Source organism: Ammodytes marinus (assembly GCF_949987685.1).
Source record: "Ammodytes marinus genome assembly, chromosome: 6".
NCBI classification, from domain to species: domain Eukaryota; kingdom Metazoa; phylum Chordata; class Actinopteri; order Uranoscopiformes; family Ammodytidae; genus Ammodytes; species Ammodytes marinus.
The window spans coordinates 6,921,774-6,937,428 of record NC_137235.1 but is presented as its reverse complement, the minus strand read 5'-3'; the positions used below and the strand labels follow the sequence as shown (position 1 = coordinate 6,937,428).

General features: G+C 40.6%; 1 protein-coding gene across 1 annotated transcript; it reads right to left on the bottom strand.

Moving 5' to 3' along the window:
* Window positions 1-312: 312 nt before the first annotated feature.
* On the bottom strand, window positions 313-15,469 carry cpe (carboxypeptidase E). Its single transcript, XM_080030022.1, has 9 exons — window positions 15,072-15,469; window positions 6,014-6,210; window positions 5,178-5,345; window positions 4,494-4,611; window positions 3,947-4,129; window positions 3,420-3,559; window positions 3,000-3,099; window positions 2,615-2,733; window positions 313-1,568 (listed from the first exon to the last, which is right to left on the bottom strand). Exons 1-9 carry the CDS (start codon window positions 15,310-15,312, stop codon window positions 1,470-1,472), a joined length of 1,365 nt encoding a protein of 454 aa, XP_079886148.1. The 5' UTR covers window positions 15,313-15,469; the 3' UTR covers window positions 313-1,469.
* Between the last annotated feature and the right edge of the window lie 186 nt (window positions 15,470-15,655).

Here is a 15,655-nt window from a genome sequence, read left to right as displayed (position 1 = left end):
GACTCTCATATTATTGAGACCAGACATTTCTGGAAGAACACAGACAATATCACTTTTCAGCATTATTTCTGACCCTGCAGAAACAATTATACACTACAAGCTTCGTAAGGGCCTCCATGTTTGTTTGTTTTCAATGAAAGGGGAGGTCTGAGGTCTTCAGCAAATGTGTGTTTGTAACAACAGCACCTCCTCCACCCTCTCGCCATATGCAATACTGAGATTCCTGCAGGATGTTCTAAAGAAGTACATTACACCGGACACTTTCTTCTACCTTTCTTTTAATGAGCTGAAACAAAGGCGACAAGACGGCGGTTTGACAACATAACGAGGGGAGTTTTATTGATCAGTTCATTCTTAACATTTGTAACTGTTTCTATAACTGCTATACATTCAATATATTCTTTGCTGTGGTCTGAAACCAGTTGTGCTGCATCCACACAGTCCACTCACCATAATAGTGTTGATTCATCCTTTGAAAAAACAACTTCTTACGAGTACCACGCTTCCTTGTGTACCATTGTTTTCCCTGTGTAGTGCACGTACAAAGGATTGGCTTTGGGTATAGACTGAGGAGGACAGATTTATAGGTGTCATGGCCTTGTTTTCTTTTTAGTTACAAAAATTACACATTTCTTGCTACACCTAGTTCATAAATACAGTGTATATATATTATAACCATTCATCTTGTGCTAAAATCAAAGCTGTGCTGCAGTCAGTTTTAAAAAAAGAAGAAGAAAAAAAGAAATGTCAACATCAATAACATACAGAGAAATGAGCTTGCCTGCGTCTATATTGTTTACAGTACAATGTTTACAGTGTTTTGAATGTCCCTGGATATCTCAAAACTATATTGTTTTCATTTGAGAGGGAAATAGAGTGTGTGCGCTTAACAGTTTCTAGGAATTGTGTGTTTATGGTATGCACTATGGGTTGTGTGTCTGTATTTGTACTAAAGCCTGGAAAGAGATGGAGGGACATTTAAAACAGTACAAAACTTTGCAAATTCTTATGGACTGACCCATGTGGTAATGACGTAAACAGCTCTTTAACATACATAATAATTCAGTCACTCATTGGTTATATAGATGGGTGCCATGGATACCAATCACGTGTACGATAAAGAACACAATACCACAGAAATGAACACCGATCTCACTGCCCACCAAAACGACCCTCAACCCCCTCCTGTGTCAGTCAGTGTGGTATGACGGTTGTGCGTCTGCAGGATATTCTGACAATCTACAGGAGTATATGAGGCAAACCAGTACGTGTGTATTAAACAACATAGTCGATTGAAATAATGATTGAAAGAGAACAAAACATGTAAGAGACATTATATCCTTTTTTTTAAAGAGGTGACAGGGCACACAGAATGTTGAATATATTACATCGATGTGCGGAGACGGCCCGATCGACAGACAGACAGTCAGTCAGTCTGTCAGTCAGCCGGACTGACAGACTGAAACGCTTTAGAAGTTGAGAGTCTCTGACATCATCTTCCACCAGTCCATCAGCTCCTCCCTCTCCTCCTCCTTCCTCTCCATCAGGGACTCCAGCTCAAAGTCCACCTGGGCAAGAAGAATGTGACAGATTCCATTTATAGACGTCCCACCAAAGACTAGATTTCTTTGATTTTGTTGGAGTTATTAACTGACAAGCTGAGCCTCTTCCTGGAGGGCTTGAAAGGCTACTGCCGTTTTTTGATCTTTATTTTTCCTTTCATTAGAAAAAACTCCATATTAAAAAGTCCAAAACCACAAATGCCTTATTCTGTCTCTCAATACTTTCCAATGTCCTACAGTATATGTGGCTCTTAACTCCAAACCACAGTTCTTCCTAAGACATAAATCTCTTCTTTTTGGTCTTCTAAAAGCTCATTAATGTACGATAATGACTGGGCTTTGTAGTTTTTCTACAACATTACTCAAACAGGAGTTCATAGTGTATATAAGGACTGTTTAAAGCCATGGAATATTTTGATTATTTCCAGCAGCAGGATAGGAAAAACTCATTTGGATTTAATAGTTTTTTTTGGGGGGGGGGGGGGGGGGGGAACAGTGAATGAGGAATAAGCTACATAACTTTTTGTGAGGGCTATTAAATAAAGCGCTCTTAAATAGGCAATGATCTAAATTTAATTAATTACCAAAATGTTGCATTTACACATAGACTACCCTTTTTAAGGGGATCAACCCTTTCCAGATACAAACTGTTTATAACGATGAACCATTTGTTAATGAGGCATCGGATCCTAACTGGACACTTACTTGTATATCTTTAAAGGCAGACACTTTTTTATGGCATTTTTCAAGGGTTAAATCAATAAAATATGCAGCATATTCTCTGCTCAAGGTGCCTGATTAGAGTGATTACAATTGTGATTAGGTATTTTCCAAATATTGCTGAATTTGTTACACTTTATTAATCTTATAAATATGCTTTTATTTTAAAATATCTACAATACATTTGCAGACATTAGAGATGATTGCATCTATAGCGCTAAAATATCTCAACACTAGTATCAGGTCTTCTGAAAGCTTTTGTTATCATAAAGGGAGCTCAGCACACAGTGAATGTGAGGCGACTGGTTGGTTCATTTGTCAGTGAGTCTTACCCTGGTTGCAGGGCTGAAGGGAACAGCCACCTTCTTGATGACGGTCAGGTATCCCGGGGCAGTGGCTTCCACTTTGTAGTTTCCTGGAGCCAGTAGGCGCCAGTAGTCTCCATCTTTGGCTATACAAATACAGATTATCTCATTAATACATGCAAGTTAACACATATTTTGAGACATTATATCAGTGATAGTACATGTTACTATCACTGCAACATGATGAGTAAGTGCAAATTAAAATTTGCTGCTGAAAAGTGCTGCAGTATTGTGTCTGTCCACCAGATGGCACTATAACTTCATACCATTACATTTCTCACATCACACCTCAAGTTGTAATGTAATGTATTTGCTGGATTGATTGTATTTTTGCGCTGGGTGCAGAAGTTACCTGTGGTGATGTCATGGTCAATGCCCTCCACAGAGATGGAAGCATTAGAGATGGCGTTGCCCTGCAGGTCACGCACAAAGCCTTTTACGCCACGGTGAACCTAGAGACACACACAGAGGCATAGTCAAGGCTCAGTCAAGGAATTAAGGGAACTCATTTAGTGTGGTTTGATGTTAATGAATATGTGCTCTTTGGAGGAAAAAATATGGTAACAAAAGAAAGTTAATTCTCAAAAATAATGGACCACAGACATAAAAAAATATCAAATTGTATGGGATGAAAGGAACCAAACTTTTTTCTTGTTAAGGCAAGGATGTCCCATTAAAGATTTATTGAGACCAGTTTTTAAACTATATCCCATTCACTATTGAAACTACATAGGGGCTCAGGACATGCGTATTGTCCTGGTGTGCTGCCTACCTGCTCAATGTAGTTGACCAGTGAGTTGCGGTTCTGCTCCCAGTAGCCCTTGAGTGTTTCCTCATTGGGGAACTTGTCACAGCTGAGCTCCAGAGTGATCTCAAAACAGTTGCTGCTGAGGTAGTTGAAATCCTGCATTCCTGTAATGGGTCGGTTAAAAGAGAGCAACATTAATGACAATAAATAAAAACGATTATTATTACTATTAACTATATTTTTCAACTGTACAATATTCCCAAAGTATATCTAGGTCGCAGCTCTTTAATATCCAAACACACAATGGATATTTATCAAAATCTTTATGTGTTTAAGTCAAAAAAGAATAATAAAGAATGTCAATTTATATACAAGTATTTTTTGCATTTTCTGTACTTATCGAATATAAAGTACAGCAGAGAGTTAACCGGGAATTAAGAAAATATAATTGCATGAGCAGGGTGTCAAATCCATAATCTAGCCAATATAAGGCCAGGTGTTTCTTGACCTGAATCATAGAGTCAAAGCCAGACACATAGTGAGTCTCTTACCTCCTGGAACACTGTACCAGGCCCCTCCATTAGTGATGCCGTCCTTGAAGCTGGAGTCATCATCGTTCTTACGGCAGGGGGGGCGCTGGGGGTCTGACATGACTGGGTTGTACATGGAGTAGGCCTTTGCCAGAGACTTGAAGGTCACATCATCTGGACTGGCACTGTACTCATGGGTGGAGCCTGAGGGGAGGAATGAGACAAACAATTGCACCAATTGTTTAGACAGCGGCTGTGATAAAGCATGAACTGAACACCTGCATCTGCTACACATTACGTAGGCCTGCGCAAACACATTCTGTTTACTTAAGTGATAACGCACAGGAAGCCATAGAAGGAAACACTTTCCATCTGATTAAAATTAGAGTTACGAAATTCTGTAGAAAAAAAGCTAACAAAGGGTTTTGCTGCTTTCCCTTAAAAGACAAATATTTTGCTCATTAAATCTGTGGAAACATTCTCATTCTCATATAGAGCCCGGGGACAGTTTACTCAGTTTAACGACCCAATCAGAGGTGTTTTTGGGTCCAAATATGTGTTTATGTACCAGTGCGGGTCTCATCGTATGGGTAGTTGGCGACCACATCTCCTCCGTGCAGGTTAGCTGAGAGGACGAAGGGGATATCCATGATCCAGTGGATCACTGCCTTGGTCTCTGGAGCAAGCTGAAGCAAAATAAACTCATACATTACTAATGTTTAAAAATACATACTGCATCTGCACACAAGACCAATAGGCTTTTATGTACCTGACATATTGCCACCTCCAACCTACATACACACCAGATGTCCTACAAAGTATTAAAGCATACGAGTGGCTGTGTTCTTATTTATTTTATTGTCAACAAATCCTATGAAACAACCAAAACCAAAAAAAGTAAAAAAGTAAAAAAGTAAAAAAGTAAAGCCTGCTCTATTGTTGCCAAAAAAACTACTTTAACAAACAGTTGTTCTGTGTGACAAGTACACATATCTGTCATCATGATGAACATAGGCTCTGTCATTTATTGTAAACCTGCAATGACTGATTATTTTGACCACATGAGGGCAGCAGAAACAAGACAGCACATTACAGCATCACAGTAAACATGGTGAACTTTTTCCTCAGGTTTTGGTCCCCATGCTCGGCTGAGGGACAAATCTTGGTCTTTAGAAATGACAGTGACCAGATGTTTAAGTTTTTAATGGGTCTCATCCTTTAGACCACTTTAATCTTCAATCTGTTTGCTTACCTTGCTGTTTTCGTCCACGGCTTTCTTCATGTTCTGCAGCAGGTGGTTGTTGGCTCCGCCCTCTCGCTCGTTGAGGTAAATGATGCGATCCAGATCGGGGAAGTTGCGGTTCAGATCCACTCCCTGTGCGTTACTGCGGCCCACAAACCAGTCCTTGATCTCCCCAGGCTGAGCGGGGACACAGGAGATCATATTAAGAAGAAAGAATGTGTCTGGAATGGATCTTTATAAAATGCCGCCATTCCTGTACTGCATGTGGGAGTTGTATGCTTACAAAAGGTACAGTGTGTAATAAAGTGCATTTTTGCATCATCTAGTGGTGAAAGTTCTAAATTGTAACACTTTAACTCTCCCGTTCGGAGAATTTACAGAAGCTACGGTGGCCTTCAAGGACAAGAACCTAGTTACTAAAGATGGCATCATACATCACTGCCTCAAGTCTTTCAAGTGATTAGGTGAAGATGTATTTAGTTATTTATTCTATAGTGTTTATTATTTGCTAACAACAGGTGCAAAAAAAAACTATATATAGTAGAAACGCATAAGGCCATTAAGTATGTCCGTTCAGTGCTGTAGAAACATGGCGGCGCTACATGGCGGGACGCCCGCTGCTATATAAACACTCATTCTAAGGTAGTAAAATAAATGTATTAAAACTTTAATTTTCAAGTAATTATGCACTAAGAAAAACAGCCTTTTACATTTTATATTCCAGTTCTACCCCAGTCTGCCTATACCTTTAGAAACAGCATCTTTAAGTTAATGTGTGTGTTGTATTTCATTTGAATCTGTCTTTTGGTAAAAGTGGATCACTTTTTGCTGTGCTGCGTCATCACCTGTGAGGCGGCCTTCTCGAAGCCGTCTGGGTTCATGGAGGGCATGAAGTGGATGCGTGTGTTGTGGATGAGGTCGATGATAGTCTCGTTGCCCTGCTGGTACTGGTTACACAGGTACTGAGCCAGGTAGATGAGCAGCTCCCTGCCAACGGCCTCGTTACCATGCATGTTGGCGATGTACTTAAACTCAGGCTCACCTGCAAGAGGGGAACAAATAAGGTACTGCGTCAAAGACTGAGCCACATTATGTATTCAAGCTTCATCCTGGACAGTGTGTCTATGGCTTAAATAGAGACCCTGAACAACTGGCCACGTAATCACAAAGGGAAAATGACACAAACACGTCTGAATCTTTGAGACAGAAGGTCATTGATAACGCATTTTCATTTGTTAGGGAGCTTACCCTGGACAGACAGACACACACACACACACACACACACACACACACCTTTAGACCATAACACTGGATCTACACACCCAGGCAGTGACAAACACAGTGACTCATCACTTAAAAGGTTAAACAAGATTGAACGTTGCGGTCCAAGACTCCATTTGGACAGTAATGACTACGAGACAGTGAATTACTGAATGACGCTGTCACAATTTGTCCTGCCTGAATCTTGATGGAGAGCAGCCTTCAGGAACAGGTCTGGGATCAGATTACAGATTACGTCACAGAGAATTTGACTTGAGGACATGATGGTTCAAAATGAGGGATTTCTTGCAACATATAAACCTCACGCTGTTTGTATTGTAGCCTGCCAACAGTGAGTTCTTTAGTTATTTATCTTCCAATAAATATTTCTTTTTCTGTGTGAAACCATTGCAAGCAAGAGGATTTCAATTGCTAGAGTATGTTCAGATACTTGGCCAATAAAACTGATTCTGATTTTGGACCTTTGCAGTTAATCTCTCTAATTTCACAGCTAGTCTATATTTTTTGTGAATCCAGATACTGTCAAATGAGTCAAACAATTCAATTATGTTTACTGTCGATTGCCTAAAGGATTAATCAACTTTTCCTTTCAGCTCATGCAAATGATTTCTGAATGTGTTTGGTTGTTAAGATTTGTTTCTCGGTATGACTGATGTAAGCAACAACAACAAAAAAATCATTGTTGTTCACCTTTATTTGACGGATGCAGTTGTGCAGTTGTGCAGTTATGCGCGCTCACGTTTTAATAAACAATGCTCAGACCGTCTGTTTGACACACTAATTAGCCGTTTCAGTCCTGTCATGTATGCAAATCTATATTTATAAAAAAGACATTCTGTACAAACACAATACAAGTAGGAGACAGTCGATAAGGACTTTGACAAAAAAGACTAAAAGGATTTATGTGGCTGTACTGAGCACTAAGAAAACGCTTTTGTTCACATCAGTTACGAGTTATGAAATGTAGCACATGATGGCAGATGGTAATGGGGGTGTGTGCGTGTGTTTGTGTGTGTTTGAAGCCATATTGCAGCAGGGGGTCCTGCTTTAATAGGGGGCCTTTTTATGTGTGTTTTTACAGTTTTTTTAACTCTCACTCTGATTTGACCATTTTCTCAGATTTTCTTTTCTCCTGTTTACACTTCTCTTGATTTATCAAGCTGAAATACTTTATTATGTTTTCAAGATGCAAGTGTAAATTTGCATCTGTTCAATCTATTTAGAGTTGATGACTTTGAGTGTTTGATGTTTATCTGTACAAATAATACCAGTGGCAAAAGGAGTAAGTAAAACACACACACACACACACACACACACACACACACACACACACACACACACACACACACACACACACACTGAGGCACACATCTGGTAGTCAAGTTATTTTTAAACACTCGAATCTGGTTGCTCTCCGAGTTGCAACTAATGACTTCAAGACTACAATTAACTCTTTCTCTCCTGGCACTGGTGTATGACTTTTACAGGCTGTCAAACACACACACACACACACTCACATACGCACACGCACACGCACACGCACACACACACACGCACACACACACACACACACACACTTTGAAGTTGGACTGTGCCTCAGAGTTACTATGAATCGAGCTATAACACAGATGCTCAGTATCCAGAGACCTTTCCTTTGTCCCACACATGTAGTATTGACCCATATAACATGGATTTGGCTGAGTCTTGGGTTATGTACAGAAACTGGGGCCAGCTTCACTGTCATTTGTATAAATGTCAAAATAATAATTTTGCAAACTCACGCTTATGTAACAGCTCTGTTAGCTGTTTTTACACACACACACACACACACACACACACACACACACACACACACACACACACAAACTCTTTGACAAGAGAATGTTTTTTTACACAAAGGACAGCGGTTTTCATCACTGCAGGTGGAACGAATCAAAATGTCCTTTTCACTTCAAAAACCGAAGTGTCTTCTCACCTTTTTTCTCAATTTGTAAGTCTTCTCTGTCAGACTGTCTGTACCTCTCTGAGCTTTGATTCCCTTGTGTGTGTGCATGTGCCTTTCCTCCCATGTGAACCACCATTGGACATGTGTTAAACATGTTCATACATGGTACTTTTGAACTTTTGAAATGTACTACCACATGTGACACTATATTCCCATTTGTGTTTTTGGAAAACCGAAACAGGCCAGAGGTGATTTCATCATATGTTAAAAACATTTCATATGCTATAAAAACATATTCCTCTATTTAAAGCTAAAAAATAAAGGTGGACTGTGCACATCCAATCCAAAATGGGGAATGGAACAGGCAACACAAAAGGAAGGGTAGTCCAGATATTAATTATAGCAAATCTCCACATTGCTGATGCTGGAATCAGAGAAAGAGTTTTGAATGGGAAAATGATTTAAATGCCCGATCAGTCAAAACAGTCTTTATCACTCAACGAATCAACTGATTGTGTTTCTGCTGTAGTAGATGATTGACATATTTTCTTTCACTTGTATGTTTGCTTTAGCTTGCAATATTCAATGTATGGACAACATCTCCATTTCTTTGGTTCTAATCCATTTCACATGTGAAAACCTGAATCACATGTGCTCTTTGGTCTTTAGTATCCCTAAGCAGTGGAAAATCTATAAAAAACATAAAGAGTTGATTTGGCACAGCTTGTTCCTTACACTCTATTCTCCTGAAGTCAATAAAATCCATCTGATGTTCACAAAAAACCCAGTGCATCATCCTACACTTTGTCAGAAACGACCCTAACTGTCTGACAGGTGATCAATACAGTCTCCATAGCTGCCACGTCATTAGGGGAGCACCACTTGGCTGCTCTCAGTCGTCGTGGCAACCATGACAGGGGCAGGTGCTTAGGGAGACGAATCCTCTCGGACGTTGAGTAAACACACTCTCGCTCTGCATATGTCTGACTCTGTCATGCTGTGGTGTACACACTACTATACAAGCAGCTTGTTAGCTTTGAAGGACTGCCAGCTCTATCAGCTGTTAGTACAGTTACATTAGGAAAAGAGCTCTAAAACAGGCCAGGTTAAAAAATAGATGTACTGTATGCTAAAACACTGGATCATAATGCTGATATAGCAGAGTCCACAGTAACATGTTACTACTTATAGCGTATGTTTCACTAGCTTTACTAAAATACATAAAACACACAAAACACCTGCAGTGTTGTTCCCTCTAAGAAATTATGTTTTTGATGTGTCTCAAGTCAGAAAATGTGGACAAACTCCCAAGGCAGATGTCTTTCAAAGTCTTGTATATCCTGAAAACAGTCACTACACTATAATAATATTAACACATTCAAAGCACTAGAAACTACAATAACAATATATGAGATATGTACTATTCACATTTGAAGATGGATGTGTAGGCCTATCTACTGGTGTACCTCATAGCTTAGTTAAATTTGAACATGCCTTTAATTTGGCCAAGAGATAAACAATTATAATGTTATCTGTACAACAACATATCCCTTAGCTGGTCTACGTCTACGTCAAAGCCATGTGGGGGATGTACGTAGTTGCTGATTGACTGAAAGTTGGAGTATCAGAAGATGGTTTGTAACAAAATAACAGATATGATTCTTCCCGTGCAATGACAAAGCGGTAAATGCAATAGCCCATCAATATTAGAAAAGCTGCAGACAAAAACCCACCGAAAAAGCAAGTAGAACAGATGCTATGAAAGGAGCTGGCAATTTGGCTTGTCTGGCCAATGAGGTGATGCCATGAAGTATGTTGAGATGCATATTATGAAGCATTTGAACCACTGCAAATAGTGACCGAAAACGATAGAATAGGAACCGAGGAGAGAGAAAGACGCATATACGAAAAATTAAGAAACAGAGTAAGCAAAACAACAGGAAGAAGAAGAGGAAGTAGGCAGAGAGACGGCATGTGGGAGTCTGATGTATAATAAATGACCTCTGGCTGATGCCTTGGCCTCTCTCTCTCTCATCTTCTATCCCTTACTGCTTCTCCTTTATTCCCTTTACATCCTCTGGCCATCCCCCTCTTTTTCTACTCCCTTGTTACCCCTGCTCTCCTCTTACCTTTCCCGTTTTCTCAATCATCATTCCTTTCTTTTTTTATCTCCATTTTTTTTTCAAAGGGTCCTCCTTCCTCTCAGCTGTTTTCTCTATCTCTGTATACGCGGAGGCTTCTCACAGCCAAGAAGTGCACTGGGTTTAGTATATGCCGTTCTGCTCCATTCTCCTTGACTGAAACGTCTGCTAATAAATCCACGTCTACCTGTGTTTCACCTTATATTCAATAGGCCGTATGTCATTGGATATGACCGTATATCCAGCAGTGTGTGTGTGTATATGGCTGGCTGCGATAGGCTATACACTTTAACTGGGCATCTGTGTGCGTGCTCACTGGGGATTACGTACTTCCTCCAGTCCACTGATAAAACAGTCAAGAGTCTCCACCACATGAGATGGTGGTCGTATTAGATGAAGCAGTTTCTAGCACTGAAATAACTTTTTTTCTTTTCTTCTCACCTTCAGACAAAAAAGCCAAAACCCATTACAAGATAGGGTTTCTCCTCACACGAGACGCCGCCTTGTAAATAGTTCCAGACGTGAGAGTCCAAAGAGTTTAGCCGGGGCCCATGTCATTGAAGAGAAACCCCATCTTTTCATCTCTTGCACAGTCAATATATGACCCAGCTGCAAGGAGAAAACACCTCCCTCAAATGAAAAAAAACATGTCACCCGTTTTTAGTGGAAGAATTATTCAGATCCTTAGTAAGTAAGAATAACACTAGACACTCTAAAACTGCTTCATTACAAGTTAAAGTACTGCATTCAAGATCTTACTCCAATAAATGAACATTATCAATATCATTAAAATGTATAAAAACTCATTTTGTATAGAATCAATCCTGTTAAGAGTTATATTACTATTACACAGTTATATTTAATTATAGATGCGTTTGGATGTAAATTTAATGACTTTATGCTAGGTAGTTTCATCTGCAGATGCAAAGCTGTAGTCCAAGATTTTAAACGAATGTATTCGCTTTTTTTGCAGGGAGTTCAGAAGTAAGAAGATTCATACCACCCTTATGTCTGTTTGATCCTTAGAAAAAATTGAAGAATGTAGTTTTTTGGGGTGTAATATTTCAAAGAGCTAGCTGTTTCGCCCCAATGTCCAGTCTTTGCACAAAGCTATTGGCTAACCAAAATGTTGAACTTTTTCTTTAGACTTGCAATAGCTCGTGTTTCTTTTCATGGGATGAATGTAAATCCATACGTCATTGTCTTTTGGCTCTAGTAACTCCTGAGAGAAACGTCTGGCTCTTTAGCTGCTAGATGATCCACTTTCTTCACCAGCTCGTCCATTACTTTGTCAGGTGTTTGGTGCTGGCCGGGCAGTGCTAATGTCTAGAGATTTATTTTTGTACAGCTGCCACAACATGAGAGAGATGAGAGCTGTGTGAGTCAACCTAAACAGTGGGCTACTTGCAGCTGTAAAACCTAAACAATGACTTGAAAGGCCCTTTAAAAAACACAGCTGAGGGGAACTGCAGCGGTGTCTGTGATCATTCTCTACTAAAGACCCTTTTTTGCATACAAATGATAATCTTAAAATAATGATTGTAACCTATAGCTATTAGAACAGAGGAGTTAATGTTCTTCGATACTGTCCGCCATTGCCTGCGTTCCTGCACTGCACGCTCTGCATGTATAACCAATATGTAACCAGTTAGTTCTCACTCTGGGGCTGTGCTATAGGGCAGTTCCTGTACCGCAGAGAGTGACAGATGGCTGCTTGCTGACAGATGCGTGAGCTCAGGACGGTCCAGGAGCCAGACATACAGCCAGCCAACCACGTCCTGCCAGTCAGCTCAGTGCACTAAGCCGATCTGTTGCCCCGGTAACTGCTATTTCGGCTCCACCTAAGAGTTTCAAACGTACTGTCCAGGGTCAGATAAAATATTGGTGGTGTGCACCTTCAAAGGGAAGCTTGAATTTTTTTTTGTTCCAGTCTCTGTAGATTTTATCCATTTATCTTCTGTACTCCCGATACTGAAACCATTTTTTTTAGCAACCTTCTCTGTTTCATCCTCCTCCTAGTTTCTATGGATGTTTTGCTAAGTATTTGTGTGTGTGTGTGTGTGTGTGTGTGTGTGTGTGTGTGTGTGTGTGTGTGTGTGTGTGTGTGTGTGTGTGTGTGTGCGCGTGTGTGTGTGCGTGTGTGTGTGTGTGTGTGTGTGTGTGTGTGTGTGTGTGTGCGCGTGCGTGCGTGCGTGTGTGTGTGCGTGTGTGTTTGGGGGGAGGAGGGGTGCTGCCCCTGTTGGTGTAGCAGCAGCTTGGAAACTCATCTGGTAGTAATAAGTTCTCCACAATGCTACTGTGACTCATGGCGGCGCACGCCCACCGGTCTATTACTGGCATATTTATTGCGTACATTCGGTCATTAGACTCTGTGACCATGCTAAGCTGCAAAACACACAAACCCTATGGTGCACCGTTAAGACCACACAAATACACGCAGAGTAGAAGAATACACCTTTACAGCAGAATAGGCTGTATGTAACATATACTTGAAACACCACAAACTGGGCTGTTAACCATAGGCCTATACACAGGCAACATGTGTTTTTCTTTGTTTTAGGGCTCTGTTTTCAAGGATCAGGTCACAGTTTAAAGAGTTGTTTTGCAAGTAAATATGGTCAGAGGAAAATAAATGAGTTAAAGATGCACCATGGACCAATATAGCACCAACACAATACTGAATCAGCACTAATGTTGACCCAGTGTTGGTGTTCATTCCACAGTACTACTAAACAAACGTCAAATGGTGGGTGGTATTCTACATATGAGTACTGGGTGAAATCTACACCATAACACACAGACACTAGAGTAAAAACACGTCATTGTTACAGGCAACGCTGCATGGACTCAACATTGGAGGGGACCAAATCTGGTCTAGGGTCCCCCCCATGAAAAAAATATTAATTTAAAAACTCATTTTCTGTCATTGTGCATTATTAAAAATTCACTTAGACGTTTAATACATTTGTATCATCTGTTTTTAAATAATGTATTTTCATGCTGTTTTTTACCCTTTTTTTACTACTTCATGCCTCTCATGTGTAGAGTGTCCTATCAACAACTGATAGGAATATTGACTCACCACACCCAAAGCTGCAGTAAACCATATTGTATATAGTAATGGCCATTAAAGTTATTTTTATATACATGAAACCATTTGATAATTATAACGTCATTACAATCATCACGTATACGGCCTTGGATAGAGGGGGCAATTTGACCCACATTGTGGATTTTTTTTTTGTTAGCATATTTTGTTTTTTTGTGAGTATTTATAAAATGTACTCGTTATTTATAACTTATTTCGATCATTGTCAATGGGGTTTCCAACAGCATTTATGAAGATGGAGGTAGGCATTTCATTTCTGACATTAAGACCTAATTGATTCATATATAGTTTGAATTAATTCCTGTCTGTAATAAAACACAATAAGGAAGAAGGGAAGGAGCATTTCTTAGAATTCTTCTCAATTGGTGGTTGTGTTCACTACACAATCAGCTTATGACAAATGCAGGTTAATCCTATGTTTTCCAAACACACACACACACACACACACACACACACACACACAGCTTCCGCTTCAGTGTTCGAAAACATTTTCTCCATATTGTCTAATGCTTTATGATACTGCTCCAATATCTAGTGGAACTTTAAGCGATGGTGCACACAAATACACTTTATATTTATTATATGAAGGTGACCTGTATCTTAAAACAGCAGGGGTGGTTTCATACATGTCCAAATCCTGTGCATGGTGTGTAAACTACCCCTCAAACCAATACTTCTAACGTTTGATCACTTCAATAAGGCCTGCTCTATGATTTCATCCAAACTGCAGGCCATTCCTTACTGTATGAAAGAGTGGGATCAAAGAAGATGGGCATCATAACTGTTTAAACCCTGTCAGGATTAACAACTTCATGAAATATGCAGTGAAAGGCTTCATCCTTTTGAACTCATTTCTCTGACATGTCCCTACCATGCTGATGGCCTACATTACATCTGCTTTTGATTGGAACGGGGGATTGTTGGAACGCAGCTCAATGATTTTTGGGGATGTTTTTTTTTCTTTCTCTCTCACGATCTCGACTATGGATAAGCACGAAGATCCTTATCAACCACCAAAATGGCGGCTTTGAATGGCTGATCCCACAATCTATCATCTATCCTATTCCTATGAAGTGATGCAGCAGGCCCTGCGCTCACCGCTTCACGCACAAGCACGACACACCTGCGCTGCCCCAATGATGCTCCCCGGCCGTTAGACCACCAACAGAGCGCGTACACACACACACACACACACACACACACACACACACACACACACACACACACACAGGTCGTTTTTCATCACACAATCTAAAGAGCAGCCACAGGCTGCTATGCGCAATATAGTGCGTGCTGTGTTTGCGTTATTATCACAGCGTGCCTTGGTGACGGGCTTCTGCCAATGGAAAGGAAGACAGGAGAATAAAGGGCGTAAAACACATTCACCGCATTGTGAAGTAGACGTTTTGCGTATGCGTAAAACTGACCAGGCTCGTGCGTCCCGGGGTTGTCGGTCATCTCCAGCACGAGCAGCTCGCGGCCCTCGAAGCTCTCCCCGATGGTGTAGATGCGGGCGATGGTCGGGCATTGCAGCCACACCGACACCAGCGCCTTCCGCAGCTCCTCGTAGCGGTGGTACTCGAAGGAGATCTCGCCCTCAGTGCCAGCTGCCTGGACAAGGGCGACCGCCGCGGCCCCCAATAAAACTACCGAAAGGAAGAGTTTCATTCTGACGTGTCCTCTGTTTCCCTATAAGCCCTGTGTTCCTGTCTGTCTGTCTGCCTGCGGCTTGGTCTCAAGCCTTATCTCTGTGCTGCAGCCTCGCTCTAGGTTATAAATACCGCTCCCTCTCTCTCTCTTTCTCTCTTCGTCTGTCAGAGTGTGATGCTGCTGCTGTACCTGAGCGCAGAATCCTTCAGTGTGAAGCCCGACAGAGGATTCACACATCCGGTGATACATTTCAAAATAAAGTAAATCCCAACAGTTATTCTTTTTTCACGTTTTTCTATTATTAAAAAATACTAAATTAGATGCAACATTAGATTGCATATACTAAGGTTATTAGGCTATT

Excerpts from the sequence above, each read along its gene's own strand:
- cpe (XM_080030022.1), bottom strand. The coding sequence starts at position 15,312 with ATGAAACTCTTCCTTTCGGTAGTTTTATTGGGGGCCGCGGCGGTCGCC. Across the intron at positions 6,211-15,071 it reads CCCCGGGACGCACGAGCCTG|GTGAGCCTGAGTTTAAGTAC; the intron begins GTCAGTTTTACG and ends CCCCTCTTGCAG. Across the intron at positions 3,560-3,946 it reads CTGGTACAGTGTTCCAGGAG|GAATGCAGGATTTCAACTAC; the intron begins GTAAGAGACTCA and ends GACCCATTACAG.